This window comes from Platalea leucorodia (genome assembly GCF_965183815.1).
Source record: "Platalea leucorodia genome assembly, chromosome: 18".
In the NCBI taxonomy this organism is placed as follows: Eukaryota; Metazoa; Chordata; class Aves; order Pelecaniformes; family Threskiornithidae; genus Platalea; species Platalea leucorodia.
In genome coordinates this window covers 8,832,158-8,858,621 of record NC_138840.1, presented here as the reverse complement: position 1 = coordinate 8,858,621, position 26,464 = coordinate 8,832,158, and the positions used below count along the sequence as shown (strand labels likewise).

General features: G+C 47.7%; 1 protein-coding gene across 4 annotated transcripts in view; it reads right to left on the bottom strand.

Annotated features, from left to right (window-relative positions):
* Positions 1-10,079: 10,079 nt before the first annotated feature.
* RCAN3 (RCAN family member 3) overlaps positions 10,080-26,464 on the bottom strand; it is a 20,712-nt gene continuing 4,327 nt past the window's right edge. The window contains exons 1-6 of one of the 4 annotated variants that reach the window (XM_082329702.1): positions 23,559-23,627; positions 19,971-20,011; positions 18,017-18,259; positions 13,919-14,092; positions 13,023-13,194; positions 10,080-12,220 (exon numbers count right to left, since the gene is read on the bottom strand). In XM_082329702.1, coding sequence (XP_082185828.1) covers positions 12,012-12,220; positions 13,023-13,194; positions 13,919-14,092; positions 18,017-18,211 — 750 coding nt within the window. In that variant the 5' untranslated portion in view covers positions 18,212-18,259; positions 19,971-20,011; positions 23,559-23,627 and the 3' untranslated portion in view covers positions 10,080-12,011. Of the gene's footprint in view, positions 12,221-13,022; positions 13,195-13,918; positions 14,093-18,016; positions 18,260-19,970; positions 20,012-22,789; positions 22,877-23,558; positions 23,628-26,464 lie in introns of those variants that run through there. The other 3 variants (XM_082329701.1, XM_082329700.1, XM_082329703.1) reach the window with 3 other exon arrangements.

Here is a 26,464-nt window from a genome sequence, read left to right as displayed (position 1 = left end):
TACACCGAGATTCCCGTGGGACAGAGCCAACACCAGCGGCTCGCACCGTCACCCGCAGCGGGCTGGAAGGAGTTCACACCCTGAGCTGCCTTTCATGTCAGAGAACGGCGCTCTGCATTTATCAGCACAAACCGCAGCACGTCAATCAACACGGCTCCCGTTTGCTGGCAGATGGGTGTTCGTTTTCCTTTTCTAAAGACAAATGCATTTGCTGGGTCAAGAGTTTTGAGGCTTCCATTACAGACTAATAAGTAAATAGGAAACTCTGTCTTTCCAAGTGATTATTTGGTTTCTGTTCTGCTCCGAGCAGAAGCACAAAGCAGCTGCGCAGCACGCGGGGCTGCGGCGCTGCGGCTCGGCACAGCAGCTGACGGCAGCCCGAGCCCCCCATGCTGCTGTGACGATCCCCGGGCTCGTTCCTCAGCCCGAGCCCTGCCAAATCCCACCAAAAATCCCCGTTCTTTGCAAGCGCGCAGTCGAGTGCTTGGACGCTGGCGTTAGGTGGGACGACCCTGGGTGTCTGTCTGGGCCAGGGGCTGCCTCCATCCAAAGGGGGGGATGCGATAAAGGCCGAGCCCCTCTCCGCTGCCCCCCAGGTGCTCAGCCTGGCGCTTGAAGCAACTGCACCGTCAGCCACGTAGCTGGGCCGGGGATCCCCGACCGGCGCCTGGCCCCGAGCAGGGGACGGCGAGGAAGCACCATGACTCCAGGGCCCCTGGCGTTAGGTTATAACTCTCTTGCTCCATGGTGGTGGTTGTGAAAACATTAAGCTATGTATGTTAGTGAGAAACCGGATGACTCAGACATCCCAGGAGCTTTTTTTTTCTTGCTTTCCTCCGTGATCTCCGTTCACGCCTCGTATCATCGCTCCCTGCAAGAGGCTTAACGAACACTATAGGTTTTGGCTGCGTTTCCTGATTTCTCTGACTCTCAATAAAAGCAGCACAGTCACCCCCACCGCGTTTTCCCCCAGCAGGCCAGGCCAAGGTTAACTCGCCGGCCCCCGCCAAGCCCCCTCCTAACCCAGCCGCTCTCCAGCGACGCTGCTCCCAGCCCGGCACGAGATGCCAGCAGGCGAGGCATCACCCCGGGGAGCAGGGGCTGCTGTGGGCAGGCACCAGCGCCCCGCGGGGCGCTCAGCATTGCTGGATTTACCCCGCGAGCACAGCAGCTGCTGACCTGAGCCCGCCATAGGCACTCGGCGTATCACTCACGGGCTTCTCCGGCTCCTTGGTGCACTAAATCCTGGCTGATTCACTGTTTATTGCCATAAGTAAGAAGAAGAATTTAGTGTAACCAATAAAAGTCACGCTTTCGGCAGCAGCGGACAGACAGGAGCAGGACTGGCCGGGAAACGTTCATGAATTACTGCCAACAGAGGAGCCAGCTCTGCTGCCGGCGGTGGACTGGAGCTTGAGGACTCGTCCCCTGCCCGCAGCTCCGGCGCGCGGTGCAACGTGCTCCCCAGCTACGGGGCTGGATCTCCTGCAGCTCGAGCTGTTCACCTACCAGACAAATGCAAATCTCAGTACTGTTGTAAGCACCTCCGCAAGCTTCGCATCCTTCAGTTTTTTCTGTATTAAAAAATACAGCGAGAATTCCGTGTGCAATACAGAAATGCAACTCCTTCACAAACAGCCAGGGAAAGGCAGTCAGATTTCCTCACGCACTGCATATACAAACTTGCTGAATCGATGAGGCACATTCCCCTCTTCCAAGAACACCGAGAGACAAACCCGTAGGCAGCGCGGTACCTCGCCCTGACACCTCCATCCACTCCATCCACCCGCTCCGAGTCCCCGGCGAGCCCTCAGCGCCTGAGCCCGGCATCCGCAGCCGCGGCCGGCCCCATGCAGCCACTCCTGCGGGGCCACGACGGCACCGACGGCTGCGCTGCCTTTGTCTGCTGCTTTCCACCCGCCCAGTCAAACCCCCCTGCCCAACCACTCCGTCCAGCACAGCGCGTCCCGTCAGCGAAGACTGCTTACAAAACACCGTGCTTCCTTTAGCAAGAACTTCTGGGGCATTAAGTACAACAACTACCACGAAAAACCAGAAATCGCAGTTCCAACCTGTCAGCCGCTTCAGCACGTTCCCGAACAACGCCAGCAGCGTAGTTCTGCGCTGGCGACACTCGGCGAACTCTAACGCGACGCTCCAAGCTTTCTAGGTCTTTTCACGTTAGATATCAGCCTGCCAGCCCTTTCCAGCGCGCCGCTCAGCAGATTTTTAAAAAAAAAAAAAGCCACCGACAAAACCTTACTTTGGTGCTGGGGCTGAATCAGTCAGGGCAAGGATGGAGCACAGCCCCGGGGTGGTGGGACGCTGCCGGCGAGGGAGCGATCTCCGGGGCAGCCCCGCACGCTGCTCCCCGGGGAGAGGCGACTCCCCAGCTCCAGTCCCGGTACCCCAACGGCTTCCAGTGAACGACACAGCAGCTACAGCAGCAGATTAGAAGGAAATCGTACGATGACATCTGCTCCGTGTTTCTTTCTGGTTCGGACTTACCGATAAAGAACGTGCGGCACGCAGAAGCCTTGACTGCAGTATACACCATGGCTTGCACATAAACCGGAGTAGCCCCAGTGGAGCGGCTATTTACAGCCGTTTCGCTGGCAGCAGGGAGTAACTGAGAGCTCGAGAGCAAAGTTAAACCGACGCCAACCCCAAAGCTACGTCCCGGCGCACCCAGCCCCCGCCAGCCTCCCCCGCCCGGCGGCCGCGGCTGCTCACGGGGATGGATGCTGCCGGCTCCGAGCTCCGCGCCGCCGGGGCCGGGGCCGCCGCCGCCTCGGCCCCCGCCGCCTCGGCCCCCGCCGCCTCCCCGAGGGCTGCGGAGGAGCGGGCCCGGCCCTGCCGCTGCCCGCGGGGAGCCGGGGCCGCCGCAGGTGCCTCCCCCGGCCCGGCCCCGGCGCCGCCTCCCCGCGGCCGCGGAGGGGGGGGGCCGCTCCCGCAAGCGGGGGCCGGAGGTGAGCGGCTCCCAGGGGCGAAGCCGCCTCTCAGCCGCGGCCGGTGCCCCCCGAAAAGCCCAACCCCGTCCCTCGCCCAGCGGCCGCGCCTGTCCCGGCCGGTACCGCCGCGCTTCGGGTCCCGGCCGCCGGGCTGGGGCGGGGGCTGGAGCCCGGGGCTGGGGAGGGGGAGCTGGGGGGGCTCAGCCTGGAGAGGAGGAGGCTGAGGGGAGCCCTCATCGCTCTCTGCAACGGCCTGAAAGGAGGCTGGAGCCGGGGGGGTCGGGCTCTGCTCCCCAGGAACGAGCGCTGGGACGAGAGGGAACGGCCTCAAGCTGCGCCAGGGCAGGGTTGGGTTGGGTATGGGGAAAAACTTCTTCCCCCAAAGGGCTGCCAGGGCCTGGCCCAGGCTGCCCAGGGCAGGGGCTGAGTCCCCATCCCTGGGGGGATGTAAAGGACGGGCAGATGTGGTGCTCGAGGACATGGTTTAGTGGTGGGCTTGGCAGCGCTGGGTTAACGGTTGGGCTCGATGATCTTAAGGGTCTTTTCCAACCTTAACGATTCCATCATTCTACGAGGGGTTTCGTGGAGGCGGCGGCACCTGGCCGGGCCCTGCTGGCTCCCAGCTCGCCGGGCGATCGTCCGGGCCTTGGGGAACAGCCTGGCTTCTGGGGGGTTCAGCGCCCAGAGGTCTCCCAGGCGCCTTCGGAGAAGAATCCCAAACACATCCAGCCCCAAGCCCGAACAAGTGGTTTTGTCTGCTCATTACCAGCATCAAACTGGAAAGGAATCCTTGCCTTTAACCTGTGCTCAGCTGGTTTTATTCTGCATTTCCCACTAACGAGTGGGGAAGAAACGTGTGACCGCAGTCCCTGTCTGCATTTTTCACGTGGAAATCACACGTCCGAAGGGGTCTGTGCCCTGCCCGGGGCCTGACGCTGCTCCCACCAGAAGCCAGGAACCCACATTAACCAGCCCGCAGCCCTCGGTCTGGGCTCAGTCCCTGGTTTATGGCTGCTGAGCTCCCCCCGTCCTGCATCTCAGCCTCCCCATCTGCAACCAGAACTGACACCACCATCTCTGTTCTAAAGCAACCTGAAACACGTGGATGAAACCTGCCCGTTACAAAATCCTGCCTCCGTCGGGGAGGGCAGCAACAGGGGGGTCGTAACCCTCCATAAACATCGGCAGCGGATTTCTTGGAAAGCCCAGAGCCCATCACGCGTGGCTACCCAGCCTCCATCGATGACTGACTTCGCTAGGGTGCAGGTTTGACTGTAAATGAATCTATAAATTATTGCTTTTTGGTGATTTAAACCTGTGCACCCTCAGCCAGCCCCTGGCTGAGCTGGCGTGGCTTGCGCGGTGGGATAACGACTGCCAACTTCTTTTCAAGACTTCTCCAGGTGACAGTTACCCGGCTGCCACTGGGCTGCGCAGGGTTTACCTGCGTGTTTCCTCACGCAGGGATTGCCGCCCACTGCGGGGTTCGTAACACGCCACGCAGCAAAACTCCTCTGCTCCTGCCGGTCTCCGCTCTGTCGTGTGGGCACCAAAGTCCAGGCTGGGATCACCCGTGACCTGGGGTTTTGCTGGAGTGTGAAACTGATAAGAGACAACCAGCGACGTGAGGGGAGAGCCACGATTTTCTACGATGTTTGCAGCTTCTCTTTGGGGACAGCTCTAGGAAAGCTGGGGCCCGCGGCAAGGGGAGTTTCAAATGCTTGGTTTGTGGCGGGTCCCCCCACGCCTTCACGCAAGAAGTCGGGCGATGGCAGCAGGCGGCTTCTCGTCGGCCCCAGCGGGAACGGCGCATTGCTCCGCAGCATCCCCCCGAGGGCACGCGGGAACGGCCGCACCGGCATCTCCCGCAGCTCCCCAGGGCTGAGCAGCTCCCCGGCCGCACCTTTCTCACCCTCCAGACATGGATGCCTTTCCCTTCCAGTAGCCCAGAGGATGAAACTTGTGCCGGCTGGTCTGAACGTACGAGCGTCGGCAGCCACGGAGCCCGGGTATCGGCTGCAGAACCCCAGCACCCGCGCATTTCTAAGCGTTTCACTGATCGGGCATCGCTGAAGCGAACAAGCTCCTTCCCGAATCGCGGGTGGACAGAGGCAGGGCTTGGAGAGCGAGCACCGGCTTGTTACTGCCGGGTCTGGTGGGGAAAGACGAACAGGAAGATCGAGAGGGCAAAAGATTTCATCTCACACTTGAAATGTTTTGAAAGCTGGAGAACCTACCGCCGACAGAAGCGGGCAAGTAGGTGCCTGCCTTGTCCACCTTTACACGAAGCCTTCGAAGGGAGAACCAGGACTTCCCCAGCCCACAGCTGGGGTTCGATAAGCAAACAGGAGAAAGCTAAATCAGGAGCTGGCTCCAAAAATCAAGAGCTCCTTTAAAAATCACAAAATTTAGAGTATGTATCAGCATTCACAGGGATATTTCTTTCTAGTGTTTAAATCGGTTTTTCCTTTGCAGCTGTGAAGGAAAGAAAAAAAAGAGACACACAAAAAAAAAAGGTAAGGTTCTTACACCATCGTGTTTCTCCAGAAGCTGCTGCTTAGAGAAAGCACCGACACCGGAGGCTGAGAACAGCCGTCAGCCTCGGCAGAGCGCCCCGTCCCCGCTGCGCAGAGGTGGGGGTTACAAGCGGGGCGCTGCCTGCGCCGGACGGGCTTCGGGAGGCGGTGGTGGAGGAGCGCCCTCGACGCAGCCCGCGGGAGCAAAGCGGGCGCGATGCAGCTCTCCAAAGCGACCACGCAGCAGGGAGCGGGAGACGGCTCATGGCCGCTGCAGCCAGGCAGCTCTGCCGCCAGGACGCTCTCTCCCCATCAGGACCCAGTTATAAAAGCATTTCTGGTTTCCCTTGCTTACGCACAGCAACTCGGTTATGCAAAGAAACACGCTACCCGACGCTACATCTCACTGCGAACCTGCAAGATCCCCTTGTCTCGCGTGGGGCTGTGCTTTCTGCCCAGATGAGGAGCGTTGCTATCTAAACGCGGCTCTTGCCATTACACGCTCTTCTCAGTACAAAACAAGAGCTGCTGAAGGCGGGAGACCTCATTCGTTCCACTCGATTCACCACGTATTTTCCTGCCCTGTGAAATAACAGCTTGAAACCAGCTCAGTCCCGGGGTGCTCTGAGCGGTGGGTTCACACGTGGGAAGGCGACGGACCAGAACCAGGCTTCTGGGGCTCTGCGGCGCGGCTGCGCGACGGCTTTGGTGACCTGGTGCTTTGAGCCGGCAGCCGGAGCAGAACCTACCGTTCCTGAAGGAGGGCGTTTTCCCTGATTTGCTTATTTGAGCTGGCTGGAGGAGGCAGAGAAAGGGCAGCAAAGACATCCACAGCCGGCAGCCCGCTGGATCTAGCTCTGGAGGAGGAACACAAAGACGGATCGGGTACGCAGGTGTCGCCGCGTAAGGCACTTTGGGAGCCACTGGTAAAGACGTCGGCTATAAACCTAAACCTGCATTCATAAACCTGAGCTTGCCTTGGCGCCAGCCACCCCAGCGCTTGCACCGAAGAGAAAGCGACAGCCACACGTCCCGTTTCATAAGCTGGCGCCCAAGTCCAAGTGCAGACTGTAAGGAGCAAACCAAATACCACCCATCCCGGCGGTAACCAGATACTTATCTCCTAAAGAAACGTTTCTGTTTTCCTAACACGGGTTTTGCTTCAGTTTGGTGTTCACGATTGACTGGTTTCGACACTGAACCCCAAGCTGAACCCCATAGAACAAAACCACAGAGGCTTTCTCACCAGAGTTTAAGAATTAGGAGTTTCAAGATCCAATTATTTAGCAAAAATTGGGTTTGTATAGCTACAAAGACCCACATTAGTCACTTCCAGCTAAATCCTTTTGCCTCAATCACACTAAAACCCGTGCAGATATCGCAGCTCCTTAAAACCACAGACTGACACCTCAGTGAGGATGACTCACCGTTCATCTTTGCAGGGGAATAAATGCAGTTTGATCGGTTTCTTTACGGTCGCCGCCTCGTCCTGCACGAATGAGAACGAGCCCGCGGCTCTCTCCCGGGCAGAGCAGGGGCGCGCGGCCGCGGGCTTGCCCTGGGCTGTGCCTCTCCGTCGCCCAAAGGGGCTTCTTTCAACAGCGTGCACTCGTAACGCCGAAGAGGTGCGGCTACTTACATGTACGTTAATAATAATAATTAATAATAATAGTCCTAACTCAATTTAAATAGTGCGAGAAAGGAGACACCAGCCACCGCGACTGTCAGGCAGACCACATGAATGTGGAAAGAGGAAAAAGTCCTGTATTTTCCCCAAATTCCTTTCCTGTTGTCTTTGTGAATTGCTAGGAAAAGCAGAGTAGCGAGGTACGTCGTCAGCGGTTCCCCAGATCCCCTGTTCTTTCCTCCATGATGAAACCAGAGCAGATCTCCTAAGTCTGGATCTGGTGGGAGGCACAACTGGATCCGGAGGAATCCTGGAGCGATGGAGTCTGCGCCGCTTGGCGGATCCCCAGCCTCGCACAGAGCCTGCTAGGCAGGGTGAGCCTCGGTGCCAACGCTTTCTTGCCTATCTGTCTTTGCAGTAAACCCTGCAGAGCATTTATGAGCTTATACAACTGCGTACAGCGGGGCACACCCCGACAAAGCTGCCAGGCCTCGGAGGCTGGGCTCACCCACAGGCATGGGCTCGTACCTCATCTTGCTCCTCGGGAGCCGTCGGCCGCCTTGATAAAGCCGAGATTCAATTCAAGGTGAGATTTGGGAAGGGACTGAGATTTTTAAGACACCCAACACGCACTTAGCCCCCCTCGTCTCCAGAGTCAACTAGTTCCAGGGCAGCCCGTTGGCCACTTCTGCATCCTTGGAAGAGGGCTTCGTGGCCTTCCTCGCGGCCAGCAAGAAGAAAGCGAGGCCATCTTCACCAGCCTGGTGGAAGCGGGCAGCTGGAAGGCGTTGCGCGCGCCGCAGTTTCTCCCTAACGAGGTTCCGGAGCCTGGATGTCCACAGACGCTTACTGGAAGACCAGCTGGTGCTGTCTGACGCTAGTGCCAAGCACGGCGGGTCCCATCACTGATGCTGGGTCGCCGTAGCACATTTTGAAGGTTCAGCTGGTTCAAAAGTGTTGCTTTCACTGCATGCAGTATTTTATATTAGCTAAGTCAAAGCTCGAGACAATAGCGTTTGTGGAAAAGTTTGGGATTGTTTACCAGCATTGGGCTTCTGCCCTCTTATTTCTCATTTTCTTTGCTCTGTTTCATCTGTTACGGATACTGCCACGGACGGAAAGGAGGATTCACAGGTGAGACACAAAAGGAGAGGCTCAGAGACCAAGCGCAGCTCAGCTTCTGTGCTTATGGAACCGGCGTAGCATTTTGCAGCACGAAAGCTTCCAGTCACACTGTTCTGGAGGTCAATAGCTCCGGGAGAAAAAGCACTTTATCTTGCTCAGAACAAAGGTGAAGAGCTGCGTAAGCACCCGCTCCTCGGAGGCGTCGGGGACCGCGGTTCCCTCCCAGCGACTCCAGCGTCCCCGCGCCCCTCAGGCTGGCCTCGGCGCCCGCGGGACGCAGAGGTCCCAGCGCCGTGCCGCAACGCTGCCTCCCGCTCCGTTCGGTAAAGGAAATACGGCTGCGTTTTTCTCCACGGGAACGAGGCTTGGCCGCGGTCTCTTCCCGCGTTAGAAGCACACCGGACCGTGAACTCCTCCTAGCAAGTTTTACACATTAAGCAGAGCAAGTAAACAAAACCTGGGAAGCGTAAGACTCATAAGACAATCTTCTGTGCTGGGCTAAAAAAGATGGGTAATCCAAAACCAGACAAAAATGGAACTATAACCTTTCAGAAAATAAATTAAGCAAGAGACGTTTTATGCATGAGGTCTTTCTGGGGGGAAGCCGTTCAGTAACAAGGCAGAAACAGAACAAGGAGCAGCAATCACAGGACCGCAAAAATAAGGGCCATTCTTAGCTATTATAAAATAAAGTACTCCCGGCAGCTTGTTCTCCAGAACACGCAGGCAGGTGGCCCAGAGAAACAACCATACGTTTTTGCAGCTGCTTCTCAAGAAGAATGCTATAAAGGAATTGGGGATATTTATCTACACAAAGCGCAAGCTCAGAAAGGATGAGGCACCAGTGCCAGCCTACTTCTGAACACAGCCCTGCAGTTAACAGCAGGTCAGTGATGACGAGAAACAGGTTCTGGTGGTCATTACGGAATCATCACCTGGAGTAAATAAAGCAAACTTGAATTTCCTCCATTTTACAAGGAAGGCTCAGTCACCCTGGAGATTATGGACAGAGTAAAAGCGGAGTAGAATCACTTCTGGTGTTGATCGATGGCTAAATTCAGATTTTCCTTGTTGTGAAGCCTCTGCTTCACCTCCTCCGTGCCCACCCACCTTGGTCCTTGCGCGGAGCCAGGCACCCGACTCCCTTCGGCTCCAGGCGAACGACCGCCTGCTAGACAAATCTCCCATTATATTTGCACAATGGGGCCCCAGGCACTGTCACAGAAACGAGGCAGGGCTTCACGTACAGTAAAGGAATGTGATTTTGTAGCATTTTTAATATAATTCAATTACATTGCGCCGGCGCGCGTTAGGGGAAGGGCAGCCAGCCTCCCTCTGCTGGCTACCGCAAAAACCCGCCCGAGTTTGCCTGATCCGAGAGACGGGAACCTGGTGGGGCAAAAGCACACGCAACGAGCTGCCGTTTCACAATTTTGTCGATCAATGCGTGCACGTTTTCTATAAAGTCTGACCCTTTTCCTCCTGTGCAAATGGGTCTTTGGAAGTCATTATTTATCTTTATTACCACAAATCCGTTACAGAGCTCACTACCGCAACCCAACGTTCCCTCCCACGCCAGCCTAAGCAGGCGTCAGACTCCTCTGCAAAATTAACGCGGGGTAGGGATCCAGATGCAGCTCTGCTGCGACAGGCACCCGACACCACCACCAAACCTCCGTCCCTCCGCCAGCCCAGCTCTTCCCGGGACTGTTCTGGTGAAATCCCCATCCTCTTCAGCACTATTTTTCCAATAATTTGCTTACGGAAAACCAAAAACTCTCTCAACTGTTCACTCAACACTATTACAAAACTTATCTATCGAACTTGGGCCAGTATGGAATACAGTTAAAGAACCACATGTGAATGGCACTGCATTGTTTTTATTTTAAGTGTCTTTACACAATGGAAGATGTCGGAATGCAAGTTGTTACACATCTTACACAAGATACATTGACAACAATTCTTGCTTCATTTGCCTTATAAAACTGTTTCTGAAGGTTTTCCACTTATTCCTACTTACAGCAACTTCTACAATGGGATAGAAATGAAACAATTAAAATATAAACACCACAGAAAATCCAAAACGGACTTCTGGAATTTTAAAAATACACAAGTCTGATGGACAATACAAGGGTTTTGTGGTTTTTTTTTTTTTAATAACATGGAACAGTGAGACAGAGAAGTCGGACTTTGAGTTTAGTACCTGACGAGAGATATAGATATCACGCCTGTGGAGGCAAGATGAACAAACCCCATTTTCCTACCTTTATAATATCTACTATTCCTGCCTCTGGAACGGGGACCTGCCTGCAGGATCCCATTTTGCAACGCGAGGATGGGATCACGAGCCGGCACAATACGGAGTTGAAAACTACCATGCCCATGCAAATTCACGACCGTTAACTTTTTCTCTCCGCCATCAATCAAGTGAAAACACTTTTGAAAATTCAGTAAGCACTTCATGTAGAACTGAACAACACTAAAATGAATTTGAAAAAGGCCAATTTCTGAATGATTTATATGTATGAACATCAGCAGCCTGGTTTGTTCACAAATAATTTTATTTTTTTAAATAGAAAAAAGAAGAATCTGTCTAGACTAAAAAAGGTTGGTTATAAAATAGCATAAAAGCATAGGAGCATGTGTCAGCATACCGAGGCATATTTTCCTCCTACTAAAACACTTAACCCAAGATCACAAAATTAAAGATCTGTATTTTAAAAGATGCATCCTAGTCTCAAAAGTAGCAGATGCTCTATCAGACAGACAGGATGCCGCACAGTCTTCATGAAAAACAGCAAACAAGGGCTGAAACTGCGTAAAAACCGGCTAAGCCAGGCAACCGATTGTCTTAAAAAAATACGAAACAGACTGGAGAAGTTCAGGAGCACAAGTTAAAAATTAACCCTAGATGTTTTATCTCCTAGCATAATGTAGTCACAACATAACAGTCACTGCATTTATTTATAAAGGTAGGCCATCTCGAGGGCTGTAGAGGAACAAACATTACCGTAGTTTCAGAGAGGATCGGAGACGACACATTCAGCAGCTGAATCCCTGCCTCCCTCTAGGGACGGGCCGTCACTCCTCAGGGGTCAGTGCGAACCAGCGTACCTGTCGGTGTACCGTCACAGGGAGTAGCAGCAGCAGTGTCGGCGACAGACCCGAGTCTGTCTTCTCAGTGCTCTGTGGTTCTTCCTCCCGTGTTCTTTTCTGTGTAGTTAGCAAAACTACTGGAATTTAGCTCCGTACGTGTATTTGTGCCTCATGTCAAATTAAAAACACATTCTTGGCACTTCTGAGAAAAGCAAAGATTCATCTTCACCTCAGAAGATCACTGGCTGGGAAGGGATTTTAGCATAAAGAGTACCTTTCACTTGCATTTAACACTATATTAACTGGAAGCTGTTGTACCAGTACAGATCAGCTTTTAATTGCTATACAATGAACCTTCTTGAATCCAATTGTGACAGTAAGAAAGATCTTATCTCAGCACTTGGTACATCACACTGTACAGTATAAAGAAAAGGGTAACATCTTAAAAGAAACCAAACAACAAAAAACCACAACACAATATTTTTCACCATTTCAAGTCAGGCGGATTTGCTACACTTGGGGGACTAGTCCCTAAAATTAAAGTGCTTTTCAGAGCATTGGCATCCGAAATCTTGAACATGAGAGACAACTACAAGTAAAATCTGTTGTCGCTATACATAACATATAGCAGCAGTACAGACATCAACACACGTACTCATTGTCTGATTTTTGATACTACCTTGAGCATCACAGGATTTAACAGTGCAGAGTGCCCCCCACCTCCAGCGTACAATCAAATGCCTTCGATTCATTCAGTATTGTTGCAGGGGGTTCTGGACGCCTTGTCTGCACGATCTTCTGCTTGGGATTTTTTATTTCGTCTTCCTCTTCTGTCTCACTTTCACAGACATGGACAACTACGCTAGGAGTTGATTCTGTTCCTGCATGAAGCTCGTACTTCTCCCCTAAAGAGCAGCAGACAAAAATCATGCTCGGAGCATCCCCAAGGAACAGCACTAAGCCACTTTATCTCAAAAACTCCTTAACAGCTGCAGTAACACAATCCAATATTCATTTATTCCCATCTCACCTTTAACTAGCTCAACTTCCACACTTCACCACACCTGTTAAATGTTTTAAAATAGCCCCTGTATCTGTTATACCGTACTTTGAATACAATCAATCTTTTAACTGATATTTAAAGGAAGGGAGGGAGGGATGCAAAAAACTATCATGAAACACGGAAGACATCAGAAGACAAGCAGCATGCAAATTTTTAAGTGACATCATTTATGCTGTGCCTTTATATGACATTTGTAAATGAAAAGCTACAAAAGCATTTGAAAACATTAAGCCTCCTGATTCTCTGCCTGTCACAGAAAGCAAACAGCACGTTTCCTAGGAAGGCTCATAAAGAAGTCTGACGATTAAATGCACAAAGTACATATTAGCATCCTTAATTACTGGAGCTGTCCATCTGCAAGGGACTGAACTTTCCATTCCTCCTCTTGTTTGTTACTTAATACTGAGACAAAACTCAGTACGTGGATGTGATGAAGTCACTACCACACAATCCAGTTCTGTGCTATACTTTCAGTCAATTAACGAATTAAGTAAGGAAAGTGGTGGATCGTTTTATTCAAGTAAGAAATATGACATTAGGACAGACTCAGTTTCTTCTCACAGAAAGAAAGATAAGTAGATAAATTCCCTCAATAACTATTTTTGAAGTTAAGTAACTCAACAAAAGCAGGTAAATATTCCTACCTGGTCCCAACTTGGAGACAGCACAAAGCAAGTCATAGTTTATCAGGGGAGTTGCATCTTCACTCTGTTTCCATCCAACCGGCGGCGACGCAGGTGGTGATATCAGGAACTGTTTAACAGGTTGTGGAGGAAGGAGGTAGGACTTGTCGCCTATTTCACTGGATACCTGTACCTGAAGACAAAAGCCAGGAGATGCAGAATAAGGTAACAAATATTAATTTTCTTTTTATTTAGTCTACTTCCCCAATAATTCATGCCCATTCTCTGTATTAGCAATGCTTAATTCAGCCTGGCTTTAAAAATAAAAGTAGTACAGCTTTTGTGAGTTCTTGGTATGACACCCTGGAGAAATGCTGCGGGTAAGAAATTGGCCTGTGTAAGTGTTGACAACGTGGCTGCATGTGACACATGAAGGGGCAGAGTCCCCATCCCGGGGGGTATTTAAAAGCCGGGGAGATGTGGTGCTTAGGGACATGGGTTAGTGGTGGCCTTGGCAGTGCTGGGTTACCGGTTGGACTTGATGATCTTAAAGGTCTTTTCCAACCTAAACAATTCTGTGATTCTATGATTCTAAGAAGAATATGCCTGCAAAGCACCTCTTTTAAAGAGATCTTTGGACCCATTTATTTTCTTTCAGCACATTTCTATTTGCATATGGGGGAAGGTGGTCTGTGTCACTGTGCAGCGACTGTTCCACACCAATTACAACTCCGTAAGCTCGAGCTGAAAAGCAAAACTGTCCCCTAAAGCAGGAATTTTCTCCACGAGCGAAAGTAATACCTCTCAGGATAGAAGAATGAGGTTGAAGGTAATTTCAGGTATCTGTCACAAATGAAACTCATGGGCAAAAGTGGAACAAAGAAGAAAGAGGGACACATCATAGTGTTCCATAATACCTGTGCAAAGTACAGCTTCAGCTTTTTCCCGTTGAAGTCAGTTTCATGCAGTTCTATCCGTGCTCTTGCTGCTGCCTCTGGATTGCTGAAGTTTATCCTTACTCTTCTAAAGCTTTTAAACAACTGGAATGTAACTTGATTATCGTAGACTGTGAAAAGTGCTTCAAATCTTTCCTAGAGATGAAGTACAAAGATTCTCCAAACACAAAATGAACATTTTCACTCAATGAAAAGGCATTTTCCTTTCACTTTCCTCTCCCAAATCCCAGTAATTTCCTTAACCGCCTTCTAAACCCGCACATTCCACACTTGCCTCAGTTACCCCAACTTGCAAATCTGTATTCAGTGTCGTACTGCTTTGTCTCACTATTCAAATCTGAATTCCAAGAGCACATTGAGGTGAACAAGTGCACAAAACTCTTAATACATAAAGTGCCACCTAGCGACAGTTACTCAAAAGCACAGATGTCAACAAAAATACTGGTATTTGCACATGACTTTCACCCAAGCGTCTCCAAAAATACTATGCAAATCAGTTAGTTTTTATATTAGATAAGCTAAAGTACCGAGTGCTTAAGGAAGATGTCAAAATTCTCAGGATGAATGAATAAGACTACTTTGGAAGAGACAAAAATCTATTACTACTAAACAACACTTGGTCACAAACATAAAAAATTGAAAAAACCCATGTTTTATTGAATATGGAATCTTATCCTCAAGTTCTTTAAAAAATAACAACTACATTGTTATGAAATTCAATCTGGTTTAATTTACTAGTTCTCTGATCTACAGGAGACCTAATTTACAGATATTTCTTTTTTTTCCTAGTGTAAATGCACTAGGGAATTTCCTAGTGTAAATTTTCATTCAATGTAAAAAGTCAGATTAAAATCAATAGATGAGAAGTATGCAAGCAATCTCTTTTCAGTTTTATTTACTATGTTCTGATAATATTCAGTTATTTGGAGAGATCTACGTAAGCAAGAACTCTTTCCAATGACAATAGTTAATTTGCTTGATTCCAACAGACACCCATCTCTTTACAAAAATCCTGCTGATGCCTTCCTTCCTGTAAAAATACTTACAGGATGAGGGGCTTTCATTTTAATTAAGACTGAAGAACTTCTTCAGATGATGCCCATGTTAGTTTTAACAAAAACACTATTTTCTTGCACTATTCTCTCCAATCTGTACAACGTCAAGGTCTTCATTAAGTCAGAAAACCCGTTCCTTCTGCACACGGGCCAAATTTTGTACTTGACAAACCCAAAACTGCAATCTCGTGGATCAACCCTGCAACTGAAAATGACGAAGACAGCGTTCCAATCATGACATTAGCCTCAGAAAGGTGAGTATTTGAGAAAGAAACAATACGTACTTTATCTGAATTTTTCACCTTTTGCTGTTTAAACTAAACTTGAAAAAACACTTTTAGATGCTATGTAAAAGACAAAATTATTAAAAGATGTGTGCCAACTTAGACACCTTATGGTTCTTCTGTAAACATACCGTGTATTTAACTGCCAACACTGAAACAAAAGTGGAAACTGACCGCATTAAATTCAACAACTTAACAGTCAATTCAACATGACCTGTTAATGTTTAAGCGTTGCTTTAACAAATCAGCAGTAAAAACAGAAATATAGCTAGAAAAGGTCAAAAAAATGGATGAAAGAATCAGGGCAGAAACAGAACCTACGCAAAATGCTTCATAAGAATTAAATATACAGATTTCAAGTCAATAATGTCTTTTTAGTCTTTTCTCCTTACCAGAATATTAACCATTACTCACTTATGTGAAGTTTCACCAATGAAAATGCTGAGCGTAAAATATTTGTGCCTACATACAGAACCGGGCAATCTATTTTGTACAGTTGTGACCACTACAAAATCAGGGAAGAGGAAGACTGACTGCCTGCTTGCAAGTGCTGCTAGCTTTGCTAGTGTTACCAAACGAACTAAAAGGTCGTTGGGCAGCAAAACCCTAAGTGCCATCAAACACGCTCCCCCCCCAATAAAACCCCAAACCACCACAAATTTTCAAACTGCTTTCTGCCCGTGCACAGACAGCACAATTTCCATTTGTTTCATTAACTGCTTGCTGTGCATTCAGCCTTCGAAAGAAGATGTAGGCAGAAGTAAATCAAGCCATTGAAATGCGCGTCCAGGGGCTGACTAAGCTGAATTTCATAAAACAGATAAAAGCCATATATCAAAGCACCTCTATTCTTCCGAGCACTAGGAAGAAGTCTGCATAGTAAATGTTCTATTTATAGATATAACGTACAATTCTGACCTATTCTAAACTAGTGTCTCGGCTATGACAATCAGCTTAGATGAGCTTGCTGACAGTAGAATCGGTACACTTTACAAACTGTACTTTAAATGAAACATTTAAAATTTTAGATTTGTGGCTAAATTTACAAGTGGTTTAACGTGGCAACTAATTATGCCAGTATCATTAGAGAAAAAGCTAGCATGCCTCCCTTGATACACCTCGTATGCACGGATGTGCTGTGGATACTTCCATGGAAAAAAGCAAGTGTGCGTTAAAATGAGAAATCACACGTAGACATGTGCAAAACAATTTAGCAAGGCAGCATTTCCCGTGCACGGTTTCTATACCGGACACACAACGAACTATGGGGCACTGCTTCTGTAGCATCAGAGTTAAATTAGTGCAGTGCATTATTTAATGTTCCCTTGATTAACTGATGCTTTACTACCTTCTTCCAAGGGTAGTAACCACCGAAACAAAAGGAGTGCTCCCTGCTTACAAAAGCCTTTTGAACTAGAAGCTGATCTAGTAGAAACAGTAACAATTTAAATCAGTCATCAGTGAGTTAAAAATTTATCTAGAAAGGGAGACACCATCTTGATTTTTTTTTTAATCAGATGACATATGATTTACATACTCTCATGCATCACCTGCTTTGTTTTCCAGTAAAAACAGCGCTAATATACAAGGCTAGAAATTAACTCTTCTACTGACGTACATAGGCTAGCAACAACTCATGCTCTTTGAAGAAAAGCATTTGACACCAGGCATATAAATAACGGCTAATGAACTGTATCTCATTCTCTCTATAAAACATGGGAAAGAAAAAAAATAAAGCATTGCATCTGAAAATAAGCCACTAAAGACTCAACAGCCTTTTCTGGCACCTTTCTTTCGTACCCGTAGGAATACAATTACCACAAACTACAAGAGCAACAGCTCTCGTTATGCAATACCCTCCTCCAAAAGCGGATCTGTAAGCTGCTTTACAAACTGTTTGTGTGACACCATGCGCACGTTCTCAAGCGATCACTGTTCCTTTTATTTTGAATGTCCATTTGTTAGGAGCACTGGCTTAGGAATTCAGCTCACAGCAAATATTTGAAAGATCGGCTTAAATACAAGTACGCAACTTAGCAACTCTGAGGCACCGAGCAGCATTTCCTATCTGACACCACAGCTTTCCCTCAGATGCTGAAAACTTTGCAGCAAAACTTCCTAAGTACTTTTGTAAACTGAAACTGAAGAAGCTGCAGGCCAAAGCTTTCATATCAGCCCCTATTTTCCCTCACTCATGTAGCGTACGTAATTATTCCTGATGCTCTTGGAAGGAAAGGGAAAGTAGAGATTTGACTGAATACAACGTTAGCAGGCCAGAGAAGATTTAGTTTATTATAAGGTCTTTATAAGCCACTTTCAAGGTGTTCAAGTCAGAACAAGCATCCTGCAAATTCGTAATGCTCTTTTAACAGAATCCTTGCCTTGAAATAAAACATTTAAATTTGTTTTCAGATTTTATTTAAATCTGCCCTTGGATTTGGTACCTTGAATAAAGAGAAAAAAGAAAAAATCAGAAGAGCTTTTCATGGGAGAAGGACTGTATATCCATTAACAACTTCAAATGCCAGAAAAATGTAGTATTATCTGTTCTTTGGTAATTGGACTCATGCTGATCTGAGCTTACCAGGTAAATACTTTGGTTTGGATTTTTTCTCCCAATTATGATATGCAGTAATACACTGACAATCCAGACAAAAATGTTCAACAGCTCTATCTATACTTACAATAATATCCCGCAAATATGCCTCTCTCTACCTTACCTTTTCTTCCTGTACCTCAAACACAGCTTCATGAACACTGCAAGCAAAGAGTGAGGTAGGCAAGTCACTTAAATCCATCATCTCTTCCAAATCATCTTCATTTTCTCCAAAAATCATCTGTTCTTCCTCTTCTTGGTCACTGCTGTAGAGGTCTGACTGGCTGTCACTCCAGGACTTCATCGTATCTCTGAGCATCGTTCACCCAAAGCAACTCTTCTTTATGTTCCAGTTTCTAGTAGGGGTCTGCCATTCCAAAAAACAAAACCAAAACAGCATGTGAAGATACCACATCTTCTTGCTTTGACTGTTCTTTAAGGCAAATAATTTTACAAAAAAGAACAGAAATCAACATGAAACTCGTTCTCTCATCCACGAAATAGAAGCACCGTATCCCATTTCTGTACATGGGATAGAGATGCTGTTGTTCAATCTACGAAAAGGAAGATAAAGTCACTCAGTCAAGTAAACAAAGTTTCTCCTCCCCTTACTGACATAAATCAAGAACTACAATACTGTAGGAAGAGAGTAACTACAGCCTTGAGTAAACACATCAAGGGAGAAAAAAGGCGCAAACAAGCAAAAGACTAAATAAAAGACTTTAGGTAACAAGCTTGTTTTTACACAATAAAAATGATTTTAATAGTGCATACCTTTTGCCACCTATTGCTGCAAAAATCATGAGGAGATTATCACACTACTGTATATTCTAATGTAAATGATAAAAACCATGTAACTGTCCTCTAGATTTGGAGGGGGTGTTAATTTGTGCCATAACATTAAAAAAAGGTAAGTAAACATATTATGTTTCATGGGCAATGATCTCATTTGAATATTTGCTTAACCAGCTTATTCTTTTGAAGCAGTCACTGAGAAATGCCATCAACTGAAACCAATATGCATAAAAAGATGCGTTAAAAAAATCCATAATAAATCTATGCTCACTCATGGGAAAAGGCTTAAGACAAGCTTTCTAATTAACACCACCCAAACGCTCTCAACACTTTGTACTTAAAGAGAAATAGCATGTGAAAATGAGAAAAAAAGATTTAGTACCTATTTTAAGTATTTATAAACTGCTTAGAGACACACACACACAACTTATTAAATCAATGTAACCTCGGTGCGGACACATAAAAGCTGTCTGAGGCAACGTGCGCACACGCACACGTAACTGCACCAGTTCACCGTCGCACCTTTAGGCAAACCATTACAAAGCCATGCACAGACGTGGCTAAATCTTCCCAGCACAGCACGTTTCAAAATTTTCACAGGAAACGCTCCTCAGCATCACAGAAAGAAGGATGCAAATGCAAGAAAACATGTAGCTGGTGGAAACCTAATTTTTTGTGCTCGCTGATTCATGCAAAAAGGAAAGAGAAAAGGAAAAGAAAATACGCCAACACAGTAAAAACAAAAGCCACCATCTGGCTTGGCAGCACAGACTGCAAGAGTTCTGGGCTCTTCAATCCAACATGCAACAGGACACAGCTACCTACAATCCAGCCAAGCTACGTGCAGACAGCATCGAGAGCAACACGCTAGCCTTATCCTGGTTTTGGTCCTACCTCCCCAAGCATCCCCATCAGAGAGGAGTACGGGTCACAATACGAAACACCTAACCCACACGACTGCTCCAAAAACCTCGTTTTCTGACAAATCAAAGAATGAGGAGACTCGCAAACAAGGCAAGAGAGCAAAACTGGCAGAGAAAAGGGAGAGTTTGGAAATGCTGGCATGTAAATTCAAGGATTTATATTAATGGTGAATAAGAGGAAGTAAGGTAACATACAGATCAAAACAAAATTTGGTCAAGTGGGCAGCGTTATGAAGAGCTTTAAAAAGTTCAGGCTGTCTGAGCCTCATACGCTACAAAACGAAGTCAACAAAGCAGACTGGAGGAAGGCAAAAGCATCTAGAAAATAAGATGAACGGAGTGTACAATTATGTGACTTACACTGTGCCTGCAGTAGTACTCCTCTCTTCATTCTGTTAGTACTGTGGAATCAGACATCACAATTAAAATCAGAGAGAATTTAATCCATAAATTATCAACTGAATCCACTACTCCTCCTTTAAAGTTGCTGTCATCTCTTATGTCACTTAAGGAGCGGCAATCTGCTGATTACTGAGACCAAACGCTGCAGTGACCACAGAGACGTTCCTCGGTTTGGTACGTTAGCACAGAGCAACAGCACTTCAGGAAAAAATGAGCAGAGAGATGGACAAAATGACGGCAGATCGAGGGTTTTATTTGTATGTATAAGACACCTGAACTCTGCACTTCTGGCTAATATTCTGTAGAACGAGACTTTGTATAGACTCCTTGAATAGAAACCATCTTTTACACACCAATGAGACAAGTATGCAAACATCTGCTTGAAAATAAAACAAACCTGATACTGTGAAAAAGAGCAAAACAAGGCACTTTCTAAAACACCAACTTAAAGACATAAAGAATGGGGGGGGGGGAGGAATCCCAGTTTTTCTTCCTTCTTTTGCCAAATTTGGTTAAAGTAATTCAGAGAATTAAAATTAAGTTCAAAGTTCATCATGAAGAGATTCTAGAACTCCGAAACTGTTATTTTGTATTTTGGAAAAAAGGCATCCATGTTATTTCCATGTCTGTTTGGTATAACAGAATAGGGCAATTTTGTAAATGAAAATGTGACAACATACAAAAGACAGAGCAGTAGAAAGCAAGAGTGATAGCCAGGTAAACAATATAATTAAGGAGAGTTCTTTGCCATATCAACTTAGGAACCGGAGAGGGATCAGTAACAAACAACTAAAATGTTTGCAAACAAATGCCAGGAGCTCAGATATCACAGACCACCACACACACTGTAAGAGAGGATGGGAAGGAAAAAAGACAGGGAAAAAAGCCAACAAAAAAGCCACAAGATGTAGCTTCTTTTACGATTTAATTTATATAACATTAAGCGATTCAAGTAACCTACGAAGCAGACCTAGATAAAGCGATGGCTGCAAGGTCACTATGATGTGCACCATGCACGAACTGGTCAATAGACGTAAGCGAAACTGTCTAGTTAGCATCTTAACATTAAAGAAATTAAACTTGCAGTTCCCCACATCTTTAGTCTCCTGCATCCTGATTCATTGCATCCAGTTCCATGTGGAACCGACAATCAACAACTACCACTGTCTACCTGCGTGTGCCACCCTCAAAACGCACACAGATTAAAACAAACTACCAAGGCAGGACTGCTCAGAAACAGAGCTGAGCCCTGGTGATCCTGCGCTGCAGGCCTCTTCTCTTCACCACAAAAGATCTTCCCTGGAAACCTTTTACAGCGTAAATACCCTTGATAGGAGGAAAATACTGCTTTTTGCTCAACAGCAATCTGTGGTTATTATGAAACACATCAAATTCTGCACAGGCACGCATTATTGCACTGAGGAGATGTGCTTCAGATTTGTAAAGAAGTTTAAGAATCCTGATGGAAAACACACAAACCTGTCCAGGCACACTATCCAGCTCTGCAGGCAGCCAACAGCCTCTCTGGCTTCAAGTTTCATTATATGCGAATTCATCACGTTGTAACATTTAAATACAGCAACAAAACGTTTTATCGTAAGGTATTTTCTGCTCTGTAAAAAGGCAGCGGGTCTCAAATGCTGTGTGTGAACAGGACCGGAGAGCTGGGGCAGTTTAAACCTCTCCATTGCCATAAAGTAGATTACATTTTTTTCTCAACTAGTAACCAAAATTGAATTACCAGAAATCATCTTGTTCCGTTAGAGAACAAGAGTAGCAACTTGTACACTGTTAAGCTGCAGAAGACAATGCAGTTATTCCCTTGAATTCCTGCAAACAGTCTGCAGGGAAAGTGATTTAATAGAAGCAATCTTAGTCAAAGTTAAGGAAACATTTCAGCAACAAAATCAACAGTTCTGTATAATTTACAGTACGGCATTTCTTGCTAGTATAAAAACAAAATCTGAAAAGCTTCTGTAGAGAGCGCTGAACTATAAAAGCTACTTCAATTATGTTTTGTTCTTTAAAAATTAAGAATGCATCACAGTTCTAATTTTTTTTAATCATAAACCTACATGGTTAACTGTAGTTTTTCCACAGATTACTTGTTTTTCCTGACTTCACCCAAATCAGTATCAAAACATCATGGTTACTGAGCAATGCAAGAATATCCAATAGCCCCCCTGAAATAAGGATGAGACAGGTAAGACTGATGTATGAATGTTAATTAAGAAGTACTGTTAGAAACAGTACTGCGAGAAGTGATACTTTAACAGGTTAGGCAGAACTATTTTATTGTGCAGTTATTAGAAAGCATCAAAATCAGAAGAAGAAATACTGCAAGCTTGACAGGCACAGTGATGTGATTGCCACTGCAACAGCCAAACTGCTCTGCTTCAGCTTCCCCTGGGCAAAAAGCGAATTGCTTCGCTTACCTCCTTGGAAAGGTGAGAAGTACCTATTGATACGATAGTCTGATCCGAATGGAAATACACAAATGCTAGTCATTTGTGACAGTCAGCTAATTCTTACAGTAATATTAACTGCAATAAACAATTCAAAATTATAAGGAAATTCATTGCGTAGACAACTGACAATACTCGTTAGCAAGCTATTTGATCACTCGCTCCCTCTTAGATTTTAGATTAAATGGCCTTACACAGCAGGACTAAAAGGATCCCAAGAACTAAAGCCCCTTGTATAAGACCTTTTACTAAGTCCTTTATTCCTCTGAGAATTCATATCTGCCTATCATTTCAATACCGAGTGACAGGTACCTTTGAAACACTTAAAAGGAAACTCTTCGACAAAGCTTAGGATGTTCAAAATTTAAACAAACTGTGGAAATACAGCTTCTGCCATTGAGAGCTTCAGGTCTTCATCAGAGCATCGGCACAGACAGCGCTGGTATTTTACCTTTGCATCGTCTGGACCCGCTCTTCGGGCACTGCTGAAACACAAGCAGCTCATTTTCATTATCACACCCTTCCCGAAAACCCTGAGTACTCACAAGGACTGAAAACGGCACGGCAATTTCTACATAAACGGTCAAATCTGCTCGGAGGAGTTTAGAAACTCGGGCTCAGTCCTGCAAACCCGCAGAGGACTGGGCTACCCAGGGGAGCAGCCCCGGGCAAGTTCAGGGGCTGGGGGACCAACACCCAAGTTCAGAGTTAATAGGGGATGGGATGAACACGGTGGAGGAGGCAAAAGACCGCTCTGGGATTATTCTGGGGAGAAAAAAAACAACCAAAAAACCCCAAAACAGCCGAACCGTCTGTATCTGCCCTAACGAGCAAGTGCTAAAGGAGAAAACAACTTCGCCGCCCCGCCCGGCCGCCGCGGAGGGCGCAGGCAGCGGCACGGCGGGACGGGAGGGCTCGGCCAGGCCTCGCCCGGGAGGCGGCGGCGGGCGGTGCTCGGCGCTGCACGGCGAACCGCCACCGGGCCGGGCCGCGCCGCCTCACCGCAGGACGGGACTCCCGGCGAAGGGACCGCTGAGGGGACGGGGGAGCAACAGATGGCCGGCGGCGGGGGGGGGCTCACCGTCTCCTCGGCGGGGATCCCCTCGGCAGCGGCGGAGCAGGGCGGCCGCGCAGGGGGCGGCAGCGGGAGCGCGCACTCCCCGCCGGTCGCGGTGCGGAGCGAGCGGCGGCGGGAGGGGAGCGGCGGGAACGCGCCTGCGTGCGCGCCCCCGCGTCGCCTCAGGGAGCGGCGGCGGGGGGGGTCGGTGACCCGGATGGAGGGGGGCGGCTCTGCGCATGCGCCAGCCCCGTTCCCGCCGCGGCGGGCCGCCCTCTGCCCGCCCGCCAAGCCGTGAGGGGCTGCCGCCGGCACCGGCCCCGCCGCCCCGGCCCCGCCGCGGGTTGCAGGCGTCTTTCCCCCCCGCCGTGGCGTCCGGGGGTCTCCACAGCAAAGGGCGCGAAGCGTTTTGGGGACGCGAACGGTGTCGTACATGAGGCAACGGGCTTCCAGCCTCTGCCCGGCCTCGAGGAAGGGCTTTCCTCGGTTCCCTGTGGGAATGACTGAGCTCAGAGAGATGAGAATTGACTCAAAATTTGAAAATTGCTCTCGGAACTGCCTCTGGAGAAGCGGTCGGCGGCTGAGGTGCTGGCAGAGCCCAGTACGGAGGACAAGAGACCTCGTCCATGTTTTTAATTAACAGCCTGGAAACCCTGTTGTGATACCTGCGAATATAGAGAGCAACTATCAATTTAAGTACTTAGAATCATTATACAACAGATGTAACCAAACAAAAGTAAATCTTCGTGAATACTTAGGGCACTTGTAGGACAAGAAGCTCCTGAATACTCCCCTTTAGACAGCTAGGCCTTGGGAGAGCAGATGTGCGGAGCCATGAGGGTAAGGAAGTTGCAGGATGACCATTAGACCCGAACAAACCGACCTTGAAGGACATCGCATACGTGATCCCAGAACTGAGTTTGCGCAGAAGTAGAGGTCAGTCAGCGAACACAGTGAAGAAGACTATGAGCCTTCGTCTGAAGACCCCCAAAGACCACCTGAAGACCACCACGGAAGACGATTGCGCATGTGGATCGGACATTTACATATGTTAATAAGTTCGAGGAAATCTCATGTTCATGTAGCCAAATTATCGGAATCCTATGAATATGTATATTTTCATAGTATATAATTACTGGAAGTTTATCAAGCCGTGGGATCGTTTATGGTGGAATTATCCCCCGTGTTGCCCAGAGCCACAATAAAGAATGCCTTCTTTCTAAAACTCCAAAATTAAGTTGTAGACAGTGAATAATTTTGCCGCTTTCCAGTAACAGTTTGGGACCTGACAGAGGAGCACCTGGGGGTGTCCCAGCAGGACGCTTGGATGACCTTGATGGCTGAAGCCAGAGGAGAGGACGTGGGACAGACTGGGAGCACGGCACCTGTGCTGCGGTGCTTCGGGCTTGGCAGATGGCTGCTGCGACAGGCCCGCCTGCGCTCCTGCGTGGCGGCCGGCGTTCCGTCGGTTTTTCTTTGCGGTTGGCCTCGGCGGGCGGACGCGCTCAGGCAGGTGCCAGATGGGAACAGCGACAGTTTGTGTCCCTCGTGTCTCGGAGTAAATCATGGCTTAATACAGCGCTGAGATGATTCGAGACAGTGGTCATCTGAACTGTGCGATAAATGAATGCGTGTGTACGTTTACATCTAAAGAAAGCACAAACCAACGCCCTTTTACTGGTTGCATTCAGTTTTCCACAAAAAGCACACAAAACTATTGAATTTCACTGACACAAATACTTAGTTCAACAGCTTTGTCCTCACTTGGAAAGCCAGAAGACAGTTAGGATTTTTTTACATAAATACTGAAATTTCAGTGGTTGAAATGCTTTCTTGTGAAGTTTAGGTACAGAAGAAAAGGCAGAAAGTAATGCTAAGCTGCTCTTCTTTACCAGGCTTGTAATTTGTTTGTCCCCAGTGCAGACCTTTCCCTCGTAAGAAAACAGGGCATAGCGGAATTCACTTCAGGGAAGGTAAGGTCAGTCTTAGCGGTCCAGGGAAGGGATTCTGCAGTTTAGATGCAGTGCAAATTTAGGCGGTGATTGGTTAGTCTCAATTACCTTAGGCTTTCCTTGCTGCAATCACATGCTTTATTAATTCAACACCATGTTCTTCCTCCCTGGCCAGCAATATATTCTGCTTTAATACCACAAACTCCCAAGAAAGATTTGCGTCCATTTCAGGGGCATTTTAAATACCGTGTCTTTTGTAATAACCCCTCTTTCGGAGCATGCGTTTTTGTAACGATCCTGGCCTCTGGCTTGATTGCCACCTCTTTAAATTAGCACTTAACACAGTTGTCTCCGATAAAACACCCTAACCCTTAAGTGAGGTATGCTAACAAAGTACTACCACATTTAGCAGAAAGTCCGGGGCTTAGGCATGCTGCTTCTGCAAGCATTCAAGAAAGCGCTAGGCAGTGTTTTAATCCTCCTGTCCAGGGACTTCTATGGAGCGCAGCTTTAACGCCAAAGTGGATAAGGCTGCTCTTGGTGGTTTTTTTTTAATTTCCATTTGTGGCTTGGGACCCCAAGAGATACATTTAATTAAGAGTATCCTGAGGGTTATCTTCTGCTTATCCCCCTGGACTAAAACCCATATGGTGAGTGTTAATTAGGTTGGCAAGCATTCGATTGAGCTACACCGCCAGTATTCTAAATTTATGACCGTCTGTATCTCCTAATGGCATTGTTAGGAAATGCCTTTAAGCTGTCTACTCCTGCAATCAAAGACATGATAGCCTGTATCCGAGGGATGGCATCTCCTCCGGCGGAGCATTCCCAACTAGTATTAGAGGTCTTTGCTGTCTCAGAGAAGCACGCTGTTGTCTCAATTTCAGCATTGAGTTGGCAGGCATGCAAAAATCATGAGTCAGGCCACCAATAATATAATGCTTCTTGTTTTGTGATTTGGCTCATCTTGTGTCGTGG